Below are 21,848 nucleotides of genomic sequence, written 5' to 3'. Positions count from 1 at the left end.
AATAAAAAGATTATGACATCATTTCTAGAGTCAAGTGTGTAAAACCCTTTCCTAAATCCCGCCTGATTTTCTTTAATAAGTGAAATATCATCTGCAAAATGTTTAATGCGTGTACCTAAAATATTAGTAAATACTTTCCCTAAGCAACTTAATAAAGTGAAAGGACTATAATTTTCTGGATTAGATGGGTCATCCTTATTTTTATATATTGGTCTGATAATGCCTATTAACCATTCCTTTGGGACAATACCAGTATCAAGAATAATGTTAAACAAGTTTTCATACAGTGGTAAAAAAAACTAGACATTGTAGTTTTCATATGTTCGTTCATGACATTATCATAGCCAGGGGCTTTGTTGTTTTTTAGACTACTAATTGAATTCACAATCTCTTCCCTAGTGATAGGGCTATTAAGTAATTCATTCACAGTATCCGATTGATCGATAATATTATCACATGTTTCAGCGCCTTCATTTTCATTCAATACTTTAAAAAAAATCATACAATGCATCAATATCTGCAGAGCAATTTTTTGTCTTTTTTTGAATTGTTTAGAATGTTTCAGTATTCTCTAGTATTCGACGCACGTAGATTCTAAAATTTATTTGATAAGTCCTTTCTGTATTTCTTTAAGAATTCGTCCAAAACTGTTTTATAATGTTTACTTGTTAACTTTAAGGTGGCCTTATTTTCTGTAGGTTGATTGCGGTTGTGCGCTAAATGAAATTTCTTCTTGCTGTCCTAAATTTGGAGTTAAGTCATGGTTTATCCTTGGAATTTACAGGAGCACTATGTTTTTCCCAAAAGATTGTCCTGTCGTTGTAATGAATAATTTACACAATTTTGTCATCACCGTTTTAACATTTTCTTCTTTCACAGTTTTTGATGTCTTTAAATGTAATAGTTCGTCAGTGATCCTTTCGACGGTAGAGTGATATAACACCCCTGCGAATGTTATTGTCATTTAAATTTTAGACCACGTTGTTTTATTTGACCCTTTCAGTTTCGCAGTAAAAATCGTGCCTCGTGTTTCTAGTCTAGTTCATAGAATCTAGGTACTATAGTAGTCAATTATAAATCTAGAGGTTTATTGATTTTAAACTTTATCTTCATTAATTGGTGGATAAAATGTGTTCTAGAAATAAATGTAAAAATACAAAAAATAGTTTTTGTCTGCAATTGCAACAATTAACATGCTAAGTAAAGATCCCCCTGAGGATTAGTTTTCGATCCGCGCCTGTCCTAGTAATAGCATCAATAGTAAAACAGACTATACTATTTTATGCAGAATGTTCCTTGAAAATGACTCGATATACTAAGTTTTTATGCCAAACTGACATTTATGCATTTCCGAACACGTGAACGCACATTCGGTATTCAATAAGAGGACAATCTGGATTATTGTTTTTTTACCAGAAAAACGAAGAAAGTCTCTGTGTTCTTTTTTCACGTAAAACTGGTAGAACATCTGTTCAATATCAGCAATTACAACATATCGATCTTGCCGAAAACGCAATAATATTCCTATAAGACTGTTTGTAAGATCAGGTCCAGTCATCAACACTTTGTTCAGAGAATGTCCTTCATAGACTGCGGACGAATCGAACACTCCTCTCACTTGATTTGGTTTCTTAGAGTTGTATACACCAAAATGGGTAAATACCACATTTCATTGTTTCTTGCATGATCAAGAACAGGAGCTATTTCTGCAGCACCACTATCAAACACTTTCTTCATAAATTCAATAAAATGAGTCTTTTTCACTTCATTTTTCTTTAAGCTAGCATCCAAAATTTGAGCTCTTCTCCATGCTTGAGATCGATTGTTTGGCATCATGGGTTTCGGAGAACGAAAAGGAAGCGGAGCAATCCATTTTTCATTTTCAACTTTCTGAAATTCTTCATCCATAAGTGAAAGAAAGTTACGGTCTTCTACAGAAAAAAACAATTTTGTCATCATCAGGGGACTTTTGAAACCAAGTGTCATATGTGTCTTAAGCTTGATGTTCTTTCACTTGAAAATGATTTTCACATGGATTGAATTGTGTCGTACGCCCATTGTTAAGAACGGAGGTTTTCATCACACGAACAAGGTCTGGGCGATAAACTTTTCCGAGACATACATCTCCGATTATGACCCATCCTAATCCTAGCTTTTGAGCGAATGGAGTTTTCATTGGTCCAGTAATCTGATGAAACACATGATGTGCTTCTGGAACATCTCTACCAATCAGTAGTTCAATGTTTACATCTTTTTCTATTGGTGGCAGCTCCTTGACAATTGAATTCAAATGATAATGAAAACGAGCAACATCTGGAGTAGGAATTTCCGATCTTTCATTTGGTATATCATCACATTCAATAGTTATTGGAAGTTCATATTGACAATCTTCATGCACTGATTGAACACACAGTCCTTCGATTTTTCTTCCTGTCATAGTTGTAGTTCCTGAACACGATGACAGAGAATATTGGGTGGAAGGGCCCTGAACATCCAGACGATTGCAAAGTCTAGGAGAAATGAGTGTTCTATTGCTTTGATCATCCAGTATAGCGTAGACTTTTTATGGCTTTGTTAGGATTTTGACGTAGAAACACATTCACTAACACTATTTTCACACAAGAACGTCCTAAAGAGGGTTTGTCACACAACACAGTACATTTTGAGGCAACGTTTTCTGATGCGTTATCCTCCCCGCCATTCTCTCTGACAGTTGAACGTTGGTTTTCAAAAGAGTTCGTTAATCTGTCAACATGCATCAATGTTCTGTGATTATTACTGCCACATTTTTCACTTTAAACTTGCAGTCTCTGGACATATGATTTGTTGATTCGCAACACTTGAAACAAATGCGCTTTTCTTTCAAAAACTTTCGTCGATCATCAAGTGGCTTTGATAGAAACTGTCTACAACACAACAATGCATGTTCATCTTTATGAATAGGACAGCGTTTCATCGTTTCTTGTTGAACATATGTTTTGCGGTTCAGAATACTGTCTCGTCTATTTCCACGTGCAGGTGTTGAACTAGGGGCGATACGCGGGTTGTCGTACACAAATGCTGGATCATTTTTCACTTCACTCAAATCTCTAATGAAGTCAATAAACACAGACAGTGGTGGGAATGGTACTTTATACTGTTTCTTGTAAGTTGAGGCACGAGTTGTCCATTTTTCCTGAAGACCGTAGGGTAATTTGTTGACGATAGGATTGATCCCGGAGGAAGTGTCAAAATATGACAACAGTTGTGAATAATGAACATCAGATTTTGTAGATTCTAACTCTGACAATATGTCCAATAAATCATAAAGTCTGTTCATTTCTTTACTTGAAAGTTTTGGAAAGTTGTCTAACTTTTTCTTTATGGTTGCTTCAACCATCTCTTGGCGGCCGTATATGTCGTGAAGACGTGCCCATATTCTCTGAAGTCCTCTTTCAGGTGCATGAACATTGGAAGCACGGATACTAGAAGCAGATGTGCTGGAGGTTGGCCCCAGCCACTTTACTAGCAAGTCCATTTCTTCAAATGGTGAAACATTAAGTTCATTCACAATGCTCTTAAAACTAGTTTTCCACACAATAAATGTTTCAGGACTATCACTGAACTTGGGAAATCTGGTTGATAGTAAGTCTTTCTTGAGGAGAAATTGCACAAGTCCGCCTAGAACCGAGTTGTCTTGTACTGTGCTCTGTAGTTGAGAGTTTGGATTGTTTGGAACAGGAGGATCCTGATCATAAAATTTGTTTGGCTTCGGTGTTGCCTGAACTTTCAGTTTTTCTCTAGGTTTTTCTAAACATAATGATTGGGCATAAAATGGTTCCTTTTCTTGTGGGATTTTGTATTCACAATATTGTTCTTTATTCAGTTTTGTTTTCAAGTAGAGATCTTCAATTGGTTTTGGATCACTAAAATGTTGCAACACATATTGTTCAGTTAAGTCTTTTTTGTTAACAAAGGATCGTTGAGAGGATGCACTAGATGATTCACTGTCTGAAATTCTCTGTGATAAAACTTCAGCGGCTTCTAATTTCAATGCATGAAGGCGAGTTAATATTGAGGTAACTACAGTCTCTTTTCTTTCAAATTCAATTTCACTTTTTCGGATCATTTCTTTGTCACTATTTCGAGTAAGAAATAACATAAAATCTTTGAACACAGCATTGTGCTTGGTACGAACTCTCTTCAACTCATCTTCTATCTTCCTAAGTCTCTGTAAATTACCAACTTCAGCTTTGTCCAGATTTATCAATAAATCTTCCATTTTTGTCCAATGTTTTTGTAACTTTTTTTAAAATCATGAAGCTAACTTTGGTAAAATCCTTTACCTGCTGCCGTTTTTGTTCGTGCTCTTGCTCCGAGTGATTTCGGGATAGCATCGATAGTTTTCTCATCTGCTTCATGAAGAGATTGTTGATCTTTTTTATGGTCTAACTGTCCTATATCAGGATTCTGGTGAATTTCAGTTATCCCTGGATCAGGGTCTTTGATGTTACCTGGATCAGGCTGTTCGTTTGGTCCTGGAACAGGTTTCTTTTCCTCCAACAAATCAGGTTCCCGTACAGTATCTGTTTCTCCTGGATCAGGGTTTGATGCCATGGTATACAAAATCTTCTTACTGTAATGCCTTGTGCATAGTTAACCCGAACACGAGCACTTTTCTATCCAATTTATTCGTGCGTACTTGTGTATGTATGGTAAAAAGCTACAATATTACAGAAAGGAAAAATATCAATACATATATCATTACCCAAAAAGCATGTTCCGCAAACACAGAAAATACTAAAAATGTTTAACATTAATGCAATACACAAATAACTATTACATGTGTTTACTCGTTACAATACTATGCAACTTTATCGAGACTTATAAAAACTTTACTTAAGAAGTAAATACTACGGTATCTTAGGAAAGACTTAAATGTTATAACAAATGAGAATTGATATAATAATTAGTAAACTTTGATTAAAACAGCAAATAATTTGTAAACTTACATTTGTGACCTGACTGCAAACTACAGTTACATTGGCGGTAAAACTGCACGGACTAACGCTCTTCAGTAAAGAACATGGCCGAGTGAAAATAATTCCCGAATTCCCCTTCGTTTTTAGGAGTTTTCCGCCAGCGACAGGGACTGTACTTTTTTATGAGATAAAAAACAACGTGCAAAACGCCTGATTTTCCCACCTCTGTAAAAATACGAGGTCACTTGAATTTTTGATGCCAGTTGTTTAGGCAGGGGGGTGAAAGGGCTCGGACATGATTTTCAAGCATATGTGTAACTTTGATGTAAACAAACTCTCGTGCCTTTGTGGATGGCTGTGTGTTTTTTGCTACTAAATTGGTTAGGAACAATTGTTTTAAAAGTCGTAAAGAGGAATTTTCCCAGAAGTTTGTTTTAAACTTGCTACCCGTATCTAAAGTTGCGTAAGTTTGGTAAGAATACACATGTATATAGTAAAAATTAATAGTGTTGTGCAACCTGAAGGAAAATTGTTATGATGTGTTTTAAGTCATAAAGTGGAGTTTTTTGGCGTTCTATCGATGTGTGTAGATTAGAAATCACCAACAATGAGCCTTTGTGTCCGGCACCTCTCTTATTTTGCTGTCAATGGCGCATACAAAATTAGCCCAGATTTCCTCTGAAATTTCGTAGAACATCAAACAGCGACCCGATTATAGTGTATCGGACTATTCAAACTGCTCAAAAACTATACAGCAGCTTATCCAGAAAGTTAGTTTTATCGTCGTAAACCAAAAAAGCTTCTATTTAATGCGAATTTTGTGTAAAATGAGTTATTTAGACGCTTGTATGGTATACAGAATCTATAAAATTATGCCCCTAAAACGCCAATATTAAAGTGAAATATGAATTAAGCTATGATTCAGCACCCGCATTAGTTTTATTAGAACCCGACAGTGCTAATTTATATGAAAATGCACGCCAATTCTTTAAAATTGAATAATATAACGGCAGTTTTTCAACCCCTCCCCCAAAAGGCAGGGTTCCCTAAACTTGTACATGTATATATTCTCGGGTGGTCATGATATAAACAAGTTTGCTATGTCTTGTGAATAGACATGCATATTTGCACAAATTAGAACCAAGAAAATCATTCAAAATTAACACGCCGTGAAATTACATACAGTAAAACTTTTAACATATTTTCATAAATCAGAGGCCACCGCGAGCACCATGGTTTTAATAATCGCTCATAACTTTTTGATATAGCTACAGAATTCAGTAAAACTTTCCACATGTGTTCCACAATAAATGTTTTTGTGTTTTCAGATTTTATTTTTGCGAGTGTAAAATAATAGATTACTTGCAGGTATCACCACACTATTTTTTCGAAGGTTCACGTCAAAACATGGCCGAGTGAAAATAATTCCCGAATTCCCCTTCGTTTTTAGGAGTTTTCCGCCAGCGACAGGGAGTGTACTTTTTTATGAGATAAAAAAACAACGTGCAAAACGCCTGATTTTCCCACCTTTGTAAAAATACGAGGTCACTTGAATTTTTGATGCCAGTTGTTTAGGCAGGGGGGTGAAAGGGCTCGGACATGGTTTTCAAGCGCACGTGTAACTTTGATGTAAACAAACTCTCGTGCCTTTGTGGATGGCTGTGTGTTTTTTGCTACTAAATTGGTTAGGAACAATTGTCTTAAAAGTCGTAAAGAGGAATTTTCCCAGAAGTTTGTTTTAAACTTGCTACCCGTATCTAAAGTTGCGTAATTTTGGTAAGAATATCTAGTAAAAATTAATAGTGTTGTGCAACCTGAAATATATATACCCTAGAAATTAATAGAATTTCGAACCCGATGGAAAAAAACAATATTGCCTATCGTAACAGCACATGGTTTATATATCAATAATTAAGGTAATCACCTACTGGTATCGATTTTCATTAAACTTTTCGTTTTGACGTTTTCCAGGAGATGCATTCGAGAAATTCTATACACCAAATGGCCAAAATACGAGAGTTGCAGCGCTAAATTCACCAGGAACAATGAGCCAAAGATACCAAAGGTTTCGGAGCAGCTTACAGGAGTACGGGAACCGTGCCTCGTTCCACGGCCTGCAGTTCGTGACTGATCCGCTGGCCAACAAAGCAAGAAGGTTTGTATTTGGCATGCACTTTATGTTTCATAAATAAAAACTGACACGGCTGAACTCTACAAGATCCAATTTTAACCAGTTTATCGGTTTTTTTTTAAATGAAGATTTTGATTTTTAAAATTAGATGAAAGTGGTTTACAAATGTTACCAAAAGAAATATTTATACCTAAAATGATTTAGAGAAAAATATTCAAAAGTAACATTATGTAAACCATCGTAGCATTAGTTTTTTCGTTCGTAAATTAAAATGAAAGTTATGGGTTACTATAGCCCAAATGGTTTACGAGGGACCATAATAGGGAATTCACTAGTGAACATAAAAATTCTAAAATTAGTATGAATGTTACAATCATCGTTTGTAAACAGGTTGGGACCAATCATCCAAATGGGATAAATTAGCCCGTTTGGGATATAATAGCCCAAATGGGATATAAATTTAAAGTGCAAATAATAAAAAAATTTGATTTTGAAATTTTGATATAAATCCGCATTAATGTGTATCAAGTGCAACAACTTTTGGTTAAGAAGTTTTTCAATATGTCTATAGTTTGTAAGATTGATCCCCAAAAAGTTTTGGATATACTGAGGGTTAACACCTGGTAAACACCTTTTTAAATCGCAAAAGGAGGAAGATAGGTAAAGTTGGCTACTAGTAACTGGCTACTAGTAACTGGCTACGAGAAGTAAGAAAAGCTAGTTACTGATAACTGGCTACGAGATTAAATAAAAGTTGGCTACTAGTAACTGGCAACTAGTAACTGGCTACGAGAAGTAAGAAAAGCTAGCTACTAGTAACTGGCTACGAGATGAAAGAAACTTGGCTTCTAGTTACCAATTATCGATGAGAGTATGAGAGGAATATGAGTAAATGATAATATATTGCAATGTACATATTAAGAACACAATAGAAATCCTAGGTATGTTTTCTCACTTGGACTGTAACTAGTAACTAGAAGCCAAGTTTCTTTCATCTCGTAGCCAGTTACTAGTAGCTAGCTTTTCTTACTTCTCATAGCCAGTTACTAGTAGCCAGTTACTAGAAGCCAACTTTTATTAAATCTCGTAGCCAGTTACTAGTAACTAGCTTTTCTTACTTCTCGTAGCCAGTTACTAGTAGCTAGATGGGTATAAAAAAAAGCATTGTTGTTCAAATTTTAGACCTGAAATAAATCTGATAGAAAGCATCAACGAACAAGGAAAGCGTGCAATATGCAAGTTAAACTATAGTACATGAATGAACGAATGATGTGATTGTTTCAAATCTGTATTATTAATAATTTAAAGCTACATGGTCCGATTTTTTTCGCTATACAGTCTAAATTTTAAAAAAATTCCATACAAACCATTTACTTTAAAAAGTTATAGACTTTCGCCTATTTACACCAGCAGAATTGGTCTCCTTTCAAAGTCAGAAATATTGAAAGAAAATAAAATAATTTCTTTATGGGCAAATAAAAAAACAATAAAACAAACTGCATCATGGAAATATTTAGAAAAAAGAACAGTTTGGTTTCGTACCCCGAATGAATAGGTTTATTCAACCTGCATGTCATGCATCGTTTAAACAAAGCAAAAACCAGCAATATTAGTGAACAAAATGTACACAGTCATTCATTTGCCAAAAAATAATTAACTTTATTTGTAGCGAAGTCAAATTCATAATACAATCATTGCCGCCTCGATGTCTGAGGCAAATTTTATGAGGCAAAACAAAGCGGTAACTTTTTGTGTCGTTTGATTTCAAAACAAATTTTGCACATCATTTTTTCTTTGAAAAATGGCTTAATTGACCGAGAAACTATTGCAATGTATTTTATTATACACATACTTAGCATGATTATCGTTTAAACAGTTAAAAGCGTTCATAAAATTCGATTCGATATAAAATCGGACCGAGCAGCTGTAATTGATGAGTAGATTCATAAAGATTGATTTAAGTGCACGCGTTACTCAATATTCCCAAGACCAGGGAACATTTATTTGCTCTATGCAAGTCATGTTAAACTCTTTATAAAACACATTACCTCCTCTAGGAAACCCTGTCATACGCCGTAGTTATGTACAATGCAAACAAAAACAAGTGTGCACTGGAAACCCATCAACAAATGAATAATTAAAAAACTTAATGTATCCGATCCATAATTCAATAAAATTTGATGCCTGGAAAGCATATGAATTTTTTTTTATTGGATATTGAAGATCACCCTGTGGGGTATACAAAAAGTAGGTCAACAATGGTGATAACTCATAAGGGGAGATAACTCTGAACTTTTTCGAAAATTCAAAATCGGCTACTTTTAATTATTTTTATAACAAAAAATGAATAAAAAACATAAGAACTAAAATTAATTATCTTGTGTATTTTATCATATACATGTAAATACTTCAAAAATACAATTTTTTTTTCCACATTTAAAATTTCGGCAAGTAAAATTATGCAAAAAGCCATAATTTAGGACATACGAAAAAAATAACATTTTTGGTCGATTTGAATAATTTTTATTTCTGTTACATATCTGGAAACTATAATATTTTTTGTGTTTTATCAACAAGGCTGCTATAGTATTTAAGAATAAATAGGTCATCATGGACGACAACTCACAAAGAGAGATAACCCATGGGCAACTTTTTGACAAAAAAAGTTTTTTCGAAGGTTTGGTCAAGATATTGTCAATACAATGAATGTATTTCACTTATTTTTTTTTGTGCTGATAAATAATAGAAATATTTGTCACCACCGTTCAAGAAATATTTGTCACCACCGTTCATGTACTTGTAAACAGACACACAAATTTCAAACTTCGATTAAAAACACAGATCAATAAAATTCATTTGCTAAAATATGCACACAGTTTTGGAATACATTCTCCTAACACTTTTTTGTCTGATGTAACTCTTGGTTTCCCTAAACTATTTTTCATAGAAAACACATCTACTAGTCCATCTTCACCACTTCTCTTGAATATAAGGCCTCAGGTGTCCCAAATTTAGTCCAGATCCAGCAATATTTTCTGCTGTGCAGGATTTCATGATTTTTTCTCCGATAAGAGGGCGAAGGGAAGTGATGTTTTTTATAATAACTCTCTAATGTAAATGAGACCCCTAGGACCGAGTTTAAAGTCATAATAATTGGTGCGAGTCAGGGATACTTCTTTACTTTAATCAAGCTTTTATACATTCCCTCCAAATAACCTTTCTGACGCTGAAGTTTCATGAAAAAAGCTTTTAACGTTCCCAAGATTTTGAATAGTCGCAGTCTTAAATAGATGAGATATAAATAGGTCGTCTGTATGTCCATCCACCCACTAACCTTTAAAATTGCATTCTTTTTCAACTCTTTCCTCCGAAACATCTAAATATTTTTACAATTTATAACCTTCAATTTCTTTGTTAATTTATTGCACTGATCATTCATTTGTTGTCACTGTTGTAGACTGATCTGGCTCTGTTTGCTGGCGGCATGCCTCGCTGTTCTTGTGTATCAGATAGTGGACCGTGTCACACACTTTTATTCCTACCCAGTCACAGTTAATGTAAAAGTCAACTATAACACGACACTACAGTTTCCGGCTGTCACAATTTGCAACCAAAATGCATTCAAGTAAGCAAATGATACATTAGCGATATTTGAAAGTAAAGGTGAACCTGTGGTGCATAAGCTTATGACTTCGTAGATGAATCTTTTTGCTTAAACAAACTGCAACACTTTCCAGGGGATTAAAAAATGATTATTTACGACCGCAGGAAAAATCAATCTTAAGGAAGGAGTCTTTTCTGGTTTTCGACTTGTCAAACGTAAATTTGATTAATTGTTCATTAAATCAAGATGAGAGGAAATTAAAATAGTAGATTTTTCTTTCTTTTTTACTATCATACAACTTGGCATAGAAAAATGTAATCAATGTTTAGAATGGAACAAGGACTATATTTTTGGCGTAATATTGGCGTAGGAAAATATCACATGTTGCGCAATTCAGAATTGCTGCAGATTATATATATATATAATGAGTCTGTTTTAGCATTTTAAAAACAATAACAATAATGTTGGATTTTTTTTTAATATGATACTTGGGTTTCAGAATATGTTTTTAAAATATGATTTGCCTATCAAATAAACATTTTTATAAGCTTTTTAAAGCGCCCATTCTATACATTGATTTTTGTGAAAAAATCACTAAAATCAGTTTTTCTCTCTTATGAAACGGTCAATATATTAGCTTTTCTGTCAATTTATATCTTTATATAAAGTCTTCATAATACATAAAAATTAGAAATATTTTATTATTGGAAGCATAAAAAAATAATCAAAATTTCTTCAAAATTTAAGAAAATTAGAGGAAATGCGGGCTAAGCAATATCAAGTTTAGTATAAATATTTATTCCAATTTAGTAGTATAAGCTGATAGACACTCTCATGTTCTATGATTTCATTGAAGATTTGAATCTTCAAATATTAAACAAATGTCTACAGAACTATAAAGAGCTACACTTATTTTTATCACTCTTTACGTTGAAGAAAAAGGTAGTGACCTTGACCTGACCTTTATCCGAAAACAAAATGGTCAAATTTAATTAAACTGATAGAATCATTAAGTAATATGATCCGTTTGACTGTGTCAAAATTTCATGCATTTCTTTTTATAAGAAGTATGTTTGATAATGAAAAGAGATCCTTCCTTAAGTATTTCAATACCCTAAACGTTCAATGTATTCAATGTATCAAATACACCCTCTATCTGAAAATTCCTTTATATCTATGTTCGAATTTCATTCCATGCGCAAAGTAAATAGTTGTACACAATAGAAAAATCAATGCATCTAGATTTTTGATAAACATTTATTGAAGAAAAAAAATTGATTTCGTTTTCAACCACGAGTCTTAAGCTACACAGAACTTTATGTTCATGTGCTTTTTGTGATCATCTGTGGTAGGTCGTCTGTCTGTCCGTTCGCCTGTTTCCTTTTTGCATTTTCAACTCCTTTTTACGAAACATTTATAACAATTTTCAACTTTAATAATTCAGTGACAGAAAGGGGTCTGAGTAAATTTTAAAAATTTGATAATAATAATAAAGGCAATAATGTTTTAGATGAATATGGAATAAAAGAATGTAGTATAAATTCAAATATGTTTCATGATTTTTGCAAATGGAAATCATATTCAAAACATTAATATATACAATGCAATCCTCCCCTCTCCTTTTCAAGCTTAAAGAAATGTGAAAATTGACATACATCTTCAAAGATTAACAATGATAATATATGCATGAAATTAATGAGAAAAATAATGTTCCAATTTTGTACATTTAAATGTTTTTGTATTGCAATTGAAATGCATATGTCAACGAGTTACTTGTAGCTTATTGAGTCGAAATTGCATATCGTGTTGTTAGCCATGCGCCTCTAGCAAAAATTTTACCACATTTTTATGAATCTTGCATACGTTTTTCTTTCAGAGCAACATTGTCTGCTTCCTTAAGTCGATACAGACTTATTGAAGAAATATATACGGAGCCTGAAACATTTAACCAGGACCGAATCCGTGAATTTTCAGCTGAGAACATCTCTCTCGCTGATCTGTATTTAGAATCTGCACACAGAAAGGAAGACTTTATTTTCAGGTTTGTAGAAAACAGACTTATATTTTAGATCGAATAAAAGGAAATTTTTATAAAATAAGAGTCCTAGGGACATTCATTGTCACTTGAGTTCAACTGCGCATACACGGGCCCAACATGGTGCTCCATATTTGTATTTCAGCTTAATTCAGAGGTATTATGTGCATGGCTTTGTAGGTTTTTTTAAGATATAAGTACAACTCTCAGTCAATAACTAAATTGGAAGAATAGAGTCTCTTAAAAATTTTGAAATATTATCATTGAGCAGATGCTTGTTGTTTAAAGCGTGGTTCTTATCTATGAATTACAAACAAACAGTTTAGGTCAACTGCCGGTAAACATTGTTTACTGAACCTTGGGTCATGAAGATTCTCATTTTCGAAATGTGTTTATATTCCATACATTTATTATTAAAGAGAAGAGTCACAAATTACAGATTTTGTCGATATTGTCATCAATCTCACCTTCAGATAAGACACAAAAATATTTATCACTTTTGACAACAAAGACATGATATTTGATACCGAATAGTGTAAAATACGAGTACAGTTTGTATGCCAATAATAAAACCACTGGAAAAACAACAAATAAACCCCTATGTGTTACTTATGAATAAACACACACACACACACACACACACACACACACACACACACACACACATATATATATATATATATATATATATATATATATATATATATATATATATATATATATATATATATATAAGAAATAAGGTATCATTTTTGGATGTCTATCGGGATATAGATACGGGTTGGTCACGTTGGTCATGGAAGATTTGATCATGTACCAACCCGTATCTATATCCCGATAGACATCCAAAAATGATATCTTATTTCTTATATTTACATTTGTTGCAAATTATGACAATAACAATGCTCCATACTTCCTCTTTTGTGATGACCTAGAAAGCCGCTTCGATTAAAATGACGTAACAAAAAATAGTCCAACAATGTTGCAAGCATTTAATTATTGTGATAAATGAATATGACACTACTTTTGAGGAGACACCACTTTTTTATCATTTAAAAGGGAAACAGAAAAGAAAATTCACTTGTTCAATTGAAAAAACTGATTGAAGCTTGGCGGAATAGTACCACCTGTGTTGAAGTCGCAGAGCGGTTAGAAATTTAAAAACAAGCGATTGGAAGTTGAGTTAGAGTTATACTTAGGCATTTTCAGGGGGGAAATCTATCGCAGAATCAGTTTCAAGAGCATAATGATTTCCTCCGACATTATAGAGGAAAGCGATTTTAACTTCGATGTTCTTTTAACGAAACAAATCGGACAGAAAACACAAGGAGTTAAATTTGACCGTGATCCGCGAATGTACTACACACGAAAGGTCTGTAATATTGCATTTGCAATTTTGACCGAGGCTTGTAATAAAATCAGAAATAAATTTTAACTGAATTGACTCCTTTGACAAATTACGATTGTAATTTTCAAGGACGCCTCGTTACGATGTCGAACAATAAACATTCTGTTTACATGCCTAACGTGTTATCTAACATGAATCATTTATCCCCGCAATTAATGATATATTTCTTATTAGAATGAATTAATAAAACTTCGTATAACAAAATACAAATACGTTTATTTTTTATGCCTAAATGACGTTTTCATTACGATATCTAATGGGTGTGTTTCAGCACAAGTCGATTAGTTTGTGTACATAGAAAAAGTAATGACCTATATTATTCATGCGCTACTTTGACCTCTTGACCCATAATGATGTTATGCAGAAATAACGGCGGATTGCTCAAACAGTGTTATATAAGGGAAAACATTTGCAAGTGTATATATATATATATATATATATATATATATATATATATATATATATATATATATATATATATATATATATATAAAGCACTGAATAGAACCAACAACACTCATGTAATTTATTTTTTGGTCCTGAAGAAGGGACTGGATGTCCCAAAAATTTGACAATTTCTATTGTTCGTGTCGTTAGTCATTTTTAGTGCTTTATATATATATATACTGATATACTGTAAGTCGTTTTAATTCCACTGTGTTAAAACTTCACGAATTTTCTAAAAGTACCAATTGCGATGGTTTTAATTTCACCCTCCAGTAAAACCAATTGATCAGGGTATGAGCAATAAAACGTTTTAAAAAAACTTGTTAATATTTACGATGGGTTTATTTTAGCGGAAAAATGATAAATCGCGAACATAGTGAAATTAAAACCATCGTGATTATTTGCCAATCTACAGTATATATATATATATATATATATATATATATATATATATATATATATATATATATATATATATATATGGTCCAAGAAGAAAACACCAACACTCCTTTGAAATTAAAAAAATTGAAATTGAGTACCAAAATTTCATTTCCATATATAATATTTATATATAAACAATTTATTGTTGGAAAAAATACATTTAGGTATATGTATGACTTAACTTTGATTCATTTTCAAAAAAGTAGTTTGAAACAATTAAGCTTTAAAAGCTTTTTGGTATAACTTTTTTTAAGTTAAGGAGGCACTAAAGAATATACCAGGATATCTACAATAATGTATTTTCTATACTTGAAAATAGAGTTAATATGCCTGCCTGACTGTCTTGTTGAAAACCAGAAATAATATTATCTGATGACATTAAGCAATAAATGTATGAGTGTATCGGTACTATGTGGGATCTATTGATTTATCTAGATCATTTGGTAGATGAAATAAAAAGTTAAAAATCTTTAAGAAAAGTTTTTTGTTTTACTCTAATTTTTTTGAAAATAAATGTGATCATGATTTTTGTGAAAGAGCTAATCTATTTGACTAAACTATGAACTTGTCTGATCTTTGCTTAGAAACAAATTTTATCTTAAGCAGCCTCTCGAATCATGCATCGATTTTCTCTAAATACAAAAAGCGATTTTTGTTATAGTACAGTTGGCATAATTCAACATAGCAGTTTCAATTTCTTGATATACATATGTAAACATAATAATTTTCTAAGATACTAGTAGTCACAAAGATTTAAAAATAATAAATACATGTAAAGTCTACGATGTTGGGATTCATATGCCTGAGTTGAGGGTTTGACATCAGTTTAATAATTCAATTTTTTTCAGTCCAAGTATTAATTACGAAATTGTGTATTAAATTCACAGAAGTGTGTGGAAAGGCCACCCTATAGCAGACTCCGATATACACGAGCTGGTGACAGACCACGGAGTCTGTTATACCTTCAAAAACAGGGGCCTAGATGGATTCGTCAAATCTCCGGGTAATATGTTCATGAAATACATTGTAATTTATAGCTTGCAGCTCTGCTTTGCAAAGAGTCATTGTCCACAGCTGGACTCTTAATACCCTTTAATCTTAAAGAGTAAAGTGTATTAATAGACTCACTATATTAAAAGCAAAAGTATTATCATTGGAGACGATTGAATAAGTTTATATGTATCAAACAACTTCATTGCATTATGTTGCCATTTTGATATTGCTTTTAATTGATTTATTTGATCTCGTGACAGAAACGCATGAAAAGACATCATTTTAGATTGAAAAAAACCCCTCGATATCATTACTTTTTGATCTTTAATTTCCCTTGATCATTTTCGTATTATGTTCACATTCTTCTTATAAACTTGACACAGTTCCTCTTTGTTACATTTTTTCCTAAGAATATAATTTTCGACATTTTATGATGATCATCATCTCCTGAAACCCTTTCTTCTAAACAATTTGCTTTGATTTAATATTCAAGTTGTGGTCAAGGTAATTTTATGTGACCTTTACTTAAAAAAAAAAATAAGTCGAAGATATTTCCATCTGGTGATATGAAAAGAATCACGAACACTTTAATTTCAAATTTAAAGGTGTTGAAAATGGATTGCGTTTGACGTTGAACATTGAACAGTATGAATACATGCCTGGCCCCCATGATGCCGCCGGAATCAAGATGCTGCTCCACGACAGAGATGAAATCCCTCGTGTTCACAACCTCGGGCAAGCTATGCCCCCGGGTGCCCATGTGTTTGTGGGCGTCAAGATAGTAGAGGTAACTTTACCGATGTAATTTATGCAAATACATTCTTTGGTTTTGAAAAAGTCCCTACAGAATGATGAGTTACTTATTTTATGCCGAGTATCGTATCAGAATCGTAATGTCCTGGAACCTGTAGGTACGTGGGTTTTTATGGGAAATATTTTGTCTTTTCTTGGGTCCTTATGATTACCAAATGCAATTAAGTTCCAGATTTCTGTTTTAATAAAGTCGATCCATATTAGAGTGGATAAAATACTAATTTTGAATAGGAAATTTATTTGACAATTGAACCATTTGTGATCAAGAATTGTTTTATTAAATTCATAAGAAGAAGAAAATTCTGATTGCTAGTCAGAACTTTAAATCTGTTGGAAACCTTAAGCATTCAATTCTAAGCATTCGACATAATACTAACTCTCTTCTACACTTTCACAACTTCTTCAACATTTAACAATAGCAACAGTTTGATTCATCATTAAAGGTTCGTTTCTCCCCGACAGGTAACAAACCTCCCCCTACCCCACGGAAGCTGTCTGGACAAGACCTTGGAGTACTCGGACGTGTACACGACCGAGGCCTGTCAGCTAGACTGTCTAACCAGGAGGGCGGGGCAAATCTGTGGCTGTCGATCTTTATTCATGCCTCACAAAAATGGTCTGTATTTCTTTACCCAGCAGCGGGTCTTTTTTTCGACAATCGGATTTAAAACCTTTGAAAAGTTGTAAGAATCATTATAATGACATAATGTTTTTGCATTATTTTGCAAATGCAAATGTACTCGCCCGTTTTCCCTGATATACATGTACATGTGTGAACTTCTGACTATTTTGTCCGACAATTACTTTTCCTCTTCTACGAATGTCCGACAACGCCATATTACATATAGCTTAGATAACAAATAAGAGATACGTCTAAAACAATCGTTCAAATCAAACAAAGTTTGTCTAAAAGAAGCATATTTATCTTGTTTCAGAGATGATTAATATTTAGTGTTTTTCTAATAATCTTCATGGATTATAAAATGCCAAGACTTTGTTTTTCAAGCGAGCAACATGGTCCATTTTGTTTCTATTTTCAGGATATCCTCCCATCTGTACGTTAGACGCATTTTATGGCTGCCTTCAAAATGTACTCGGTAAAAAAACTAATCAACCAACACACAATACGACAAGATACTTTCCATGTCTTGCTTAGAAACATTTGAATATTCTAATTTATCATTTATACGTCGTTGTTATGTCAATTTGAAGTGTCAAAACTTGAATTGAGGTTCACTATTTTTAACCAATAGCAAGGTAATTTAAAATCAGATTCTTATGACTCAATGAGTCATTCATTTAAACAATGAAATGCTTTCTTTGGTGATTCTTTCGGGATATGAAGGTAGCAACATTGCAGAAAAAATACATAATTATTTTTAATCGCTACCTTCATATCCCGAATGAATCATCAAAGAAAGCATTTTATTGTTTATATTAACATCTTTCTTTTAGCTAATTGATAACTTGATTATGAAAAGTAAGTAAAATTTAATAAATTACTATTAATGTACGTAAGTACGTTAGCTAAAAGAAACAGCCAAATCGTCTCTTGTGAGACTTTGAGTCTGACATCGTCATGATTATTTCGTGCAGTCCATGATTTTTCCTAGGTCGCTGTATGTTTTGATTAATCGATAAACAGCGCGTGTCAATATATGTCCTGTCATTTTCTTGTCAGTTTCAGCCGCTGTAGATTTCGACCAATCGATATACGGGGCGAGTAGATTTCAGCCTGGCTGTTTCTTTAGAGCTATCAATAATCTATAAGTTTCCGTAAGAAATAGAGGGAATAATACTTGGTGGATGTAAATATACTATTATGTTTAAAAAAGGATACATTTTTCACAGAATCCTTTCCAGCGGAATCAGCCAATCTTTGCGATTGTCCTGTACCCTGTTATTTCAGACTCTACGAAACAGACATTTCGTATGCAAGTACATCGGCGTACACACTAAACAAACTATTAAGTGAAGATGATAAAAACAATTTAACCGAAAAGTTGTTGAAAGCCTCAGAAGTCACGTCTCGATACGAGCTCAACAAGTTTTCAAAAATTCAGAAACTGAATGATCGTTTGAAACGTAACATGAACGAATTAAGAGAGAAAGTTACAGTCAATTTAAAAGAGACCGTCAGTAGTGCAATAGTGGCTGTAAACGATAGGTACCAAGAAATCGAGGAGCATTACAACTGGAAAGAATACCTGTACAGATATCAAGCGTACATCATGGAGAAAAATTTTATGCGTCCAAGAGATGCCTATGAGGAGGCCACATTTCATAATGTGGCTTTGGGCTATGCTGAATACATAATGAAAATAGAAAGTAGAATCCGCAGACTTGTCCATGGCAACATGGTCGACGCTTCGTCAAGACAGGTTCTTTTTGATGATACCTTAGACCTACTTAGTAGTAGACGAAAGATAGTAGAAACTGCTTTGGTGAATTTCACAACATTAATAGAAGCATACGATACTGGTATACCGATTTTCAATTACAAGTTTTTTAGTACTCCAAGATCACATAACATACCTGCGGCTCCTAAGCCGCTTATTAAGGAATCGAGAGTTCATAATTCTTACGCTGAAAAGTATGGAAAACGTTTTGGCACGTACCTTAATCGGACAATTAACATTCTCAATTTTTGCCAAATTGTGGTCGACGAGGCTTTTTACAACAAAACCCTAGACGAAGGGAACATGACTGAATGTCTTGAGACTTTCCGTTATCTAATGCGGAACTGGGTGTTTGCTAGAAGCGTATTCTACTTCGAAACAATAGACTGGCCACTGAAACAAATCGAAGAAAGGCTAAAAACATTTGACATACTGTGGTACGAATTAAAAACAGTTTATGAGAATCTCGACTTAAGTTTAGCCTCCTTAAAATCAGAAATAGAGGTGTTTGAAAAGAGTACATTTGTCGAGATGGAAGACATCCATGATGCCATCGAAGGATACCTGAATGATACTGTTACGAAAGCAAATGTCTCGGACATTTTCACCTCAACTAACTTTCGACACTTAACTACAAGCTTCGATCAGTTTTTCCAGCACGTCCGTTCCAAGGAATTGTCGGTATCTGACTGGATACAGCAGTTGGCCAAAGACGCTTTCGAAATTTTAAAAGTTATTGTTAATGATGTAGACTCATGGGAATATTATAATTTCACCGGGAAGACGCATTATTTAGGCAATATCTCAGAAATTGAACAAAATTTAGGAGAAGACTATACTTTTGTAGCCGAGTTAATGCACTTTTCTGTTTATATAAATGGAATTGATTCGAATATCTTATCAACTTATAATGACATAGTGCAAGAAATGACAGAATATAAAGAGTCCCTGAAAATCGACAGCAGTTTTATAAAGTAAGTAATGAGCTATGCAATCTATGTTAGTACTAGTACAATATAAATGTACTTGTAATGTCAAATCCAGTTCCTTATATCAGCATGAAATCGCACAACATAAAACTCTCAATTTTATGAAAAAATATACAACTACATGTAATTAAAAAAAAACTTTTTACATTAGTGAGAGTTTTTTTTTTTTTGCAGGGATAATTTTTTGAACGTTGACATTTTCTATCGTCAAATGAGCTATGAAGAAATCAACCAACAAAAAGCGTATGAAATGTTTTCCCTCTGGTGTAAGTGAATTTTATGTAGATACCGGTACATGTAATAGCATTAATGGCGACACAGTTGTTTTCGTATTATTAGTTGTCGCTTATGAACACTGGTAAGATACCTATGGTGAGCCCAAAGAAATCTAAGCCTCATCGATAGGCAGTTGGCCATATGAAATTTGACGAACACAGACGACCACAATTTTTTTACCTCTTATTCCTTTATGCAACCAAAAAAAAACCACGTAGACGAAAATACTATTCATTCCTGAAATACTGTGGAATCAATTTTATTCGTGGGGGTCAATGTTCGTTGGTAGCAAAAATTTCCTGGTTCTTGGGGAAGTATTTTCGTTAGAAGTGAAATCGGGATAATTTTAATAAATATTAGACAAATGATTGTGTAGGATCGTGGTTATGGAAATTAGTGGGTAAGGGTTACTATTCATTCCTGAAATAGCACTTTTTAAAAATATCTTAACAGTATCATATGAATATCCTCTCTTGGTTTGAAGAGAGGATTTTAAATTTTGTTGTACTTTACCAGAAAAAAATATGAAAATTCTATATGAAAATCAAATTACAAGTTCATGAAAAAGGGAAGATTAAAACAATCATCGATAAAAATGTTCATGGAATTGCTACCGGACGAATGTAATTGTGTTTAATCAGAACCACTATAAAGCTATTTTCAGAAATAACTGAAAATATTTTATTAAGAAGTTTGATCAATTTCTTTAGAAAACGGTTTTGAAAATTGACACTCAATTGCATTAAAGAAAATTTAAGCGCAATACAAATATTTTTTTATTATTTTTACAGGTGACATAGGAGGAACAATGGGTCTTTTCTTGGGAGCTAGTTTTTTGTCTGTTGTAGAAATTGTGGATTTTTTTTTTACTCATTTAACGTTTGCGAAAACCCCCGAAGAAGACCAATAAAGTATAGTTCAGAAAGCTGTTCAAAAACTTTTTCAATCAAAAATCTTCTTTAAATAATAAAGCTATAGAAAATGCTAAAGAGTACTATTCATGTTAAAGTAACAAGTACAGTTCGGCAGATCTCTACGCTAATGCAGCGCCGTTTCCCCGCCATATGTCGACGAGAGAAGAGATCTGTTAACAATCATGTGTATCAATGTAAACTAATGTGCTTGCTACGGATAAGAAAAACTATTATACAGCGATTTCTTAACAAGTGTTTTAACTCCAAATTCAGCTGAGCTGAGCAGAGTGAATATTCAAGTAATTTCAAAGTCATATATCTTGGGTATGGGGTAACACATATAATTGTTAATTGATTGGACACATGAGAAAATAGTATTCTGGCTTTTTTGCTTTTAAAAAGATAGAAATAACGTCACAAACATTTACGTTTATGAC

At 33.2% G+C, this 21,848-nt stretch overlaps 1 protein-coding gene across 1 annotated transcript; it reads left to right on the top strand.

The window, feature by feature from the left end:
- The first annotated feature begins 12,578 nt into the window (after nucleotides 1-12,578).
- LOC128156636 (uncharacterized) lies at nucleotides 12,579-21,407 on the top strand. The gene is made up of 7 exons (XM_052818855.1): nucleotides 12,579-12,737; nucleotides 15,915-16,030; nucleotides 16,626-16,807; nucleotides 17,296-17,449; nucleotides 18,685-20,206; nucleotides 20,396-20,487; nucleotides 21,289-21,407. Exons 3-7 carry the CDS (start codon nucleotides 16,676-16,678, stop codon nucleotides 21,405-21,407), a joined length of 2,019 nt encoding a protein of 672 aa, XP_052674815.1. The 5' UTR covers nucleotides 12,579-12,737; nucleotides 15,915-16,030; nucleotides 16,626-16,675.
- Nucleotides 21,408-21,848: the final 441 nt, after the last annotated feature.

Source organism: Crassostrea angulata, chromosome 7 (genome assembly GCF_025612915.1).
Source record: "Crassostrea angulata isolate pt1a10 chromosome 7, ASM2561291v2, whole genome shotgun sequence".
Taxonomy (NCBI): domain Eukaryota; kingdom Metazoa; phylum Mollusca; class Bivalvia; order Ostreida; family Ostreidae; genus Magallana; species Magallana angulata.
The sequence above is the reverse complement of the archived record's forward strand: the minus strand, read 5'-3'. Positions and strand labels throughout refer to the sequence as shown.

What these genes read in the sequence shown, in the direction of transcription:
- LOC128156636 (XM_052818855.1), top strand. Translation starts at nt 16,676, where the DNA reads ATGCCTGGCCCCCATGATGCCGCCGGAATCAAGATGCTGCTCCACGAC. An exon ending in TGGGCGTCAAGATAGTAGAG is followed by an intron (nt 16,808 to 17,295) that starts GTAACTTTACCG and finishes TCTCCCCGACAG; the next exon opens with GTAACAAACCTCCCCCTACC. An exon ending in ATCGACAGCAGTTTTATAAA is followed by an intron (nt 20,207 to 20,395) that starts GTAAGTAATGAG and finishes TTTTTTTTGCAG; the next exon opens with GGATAATTTTTTGAACGTTG.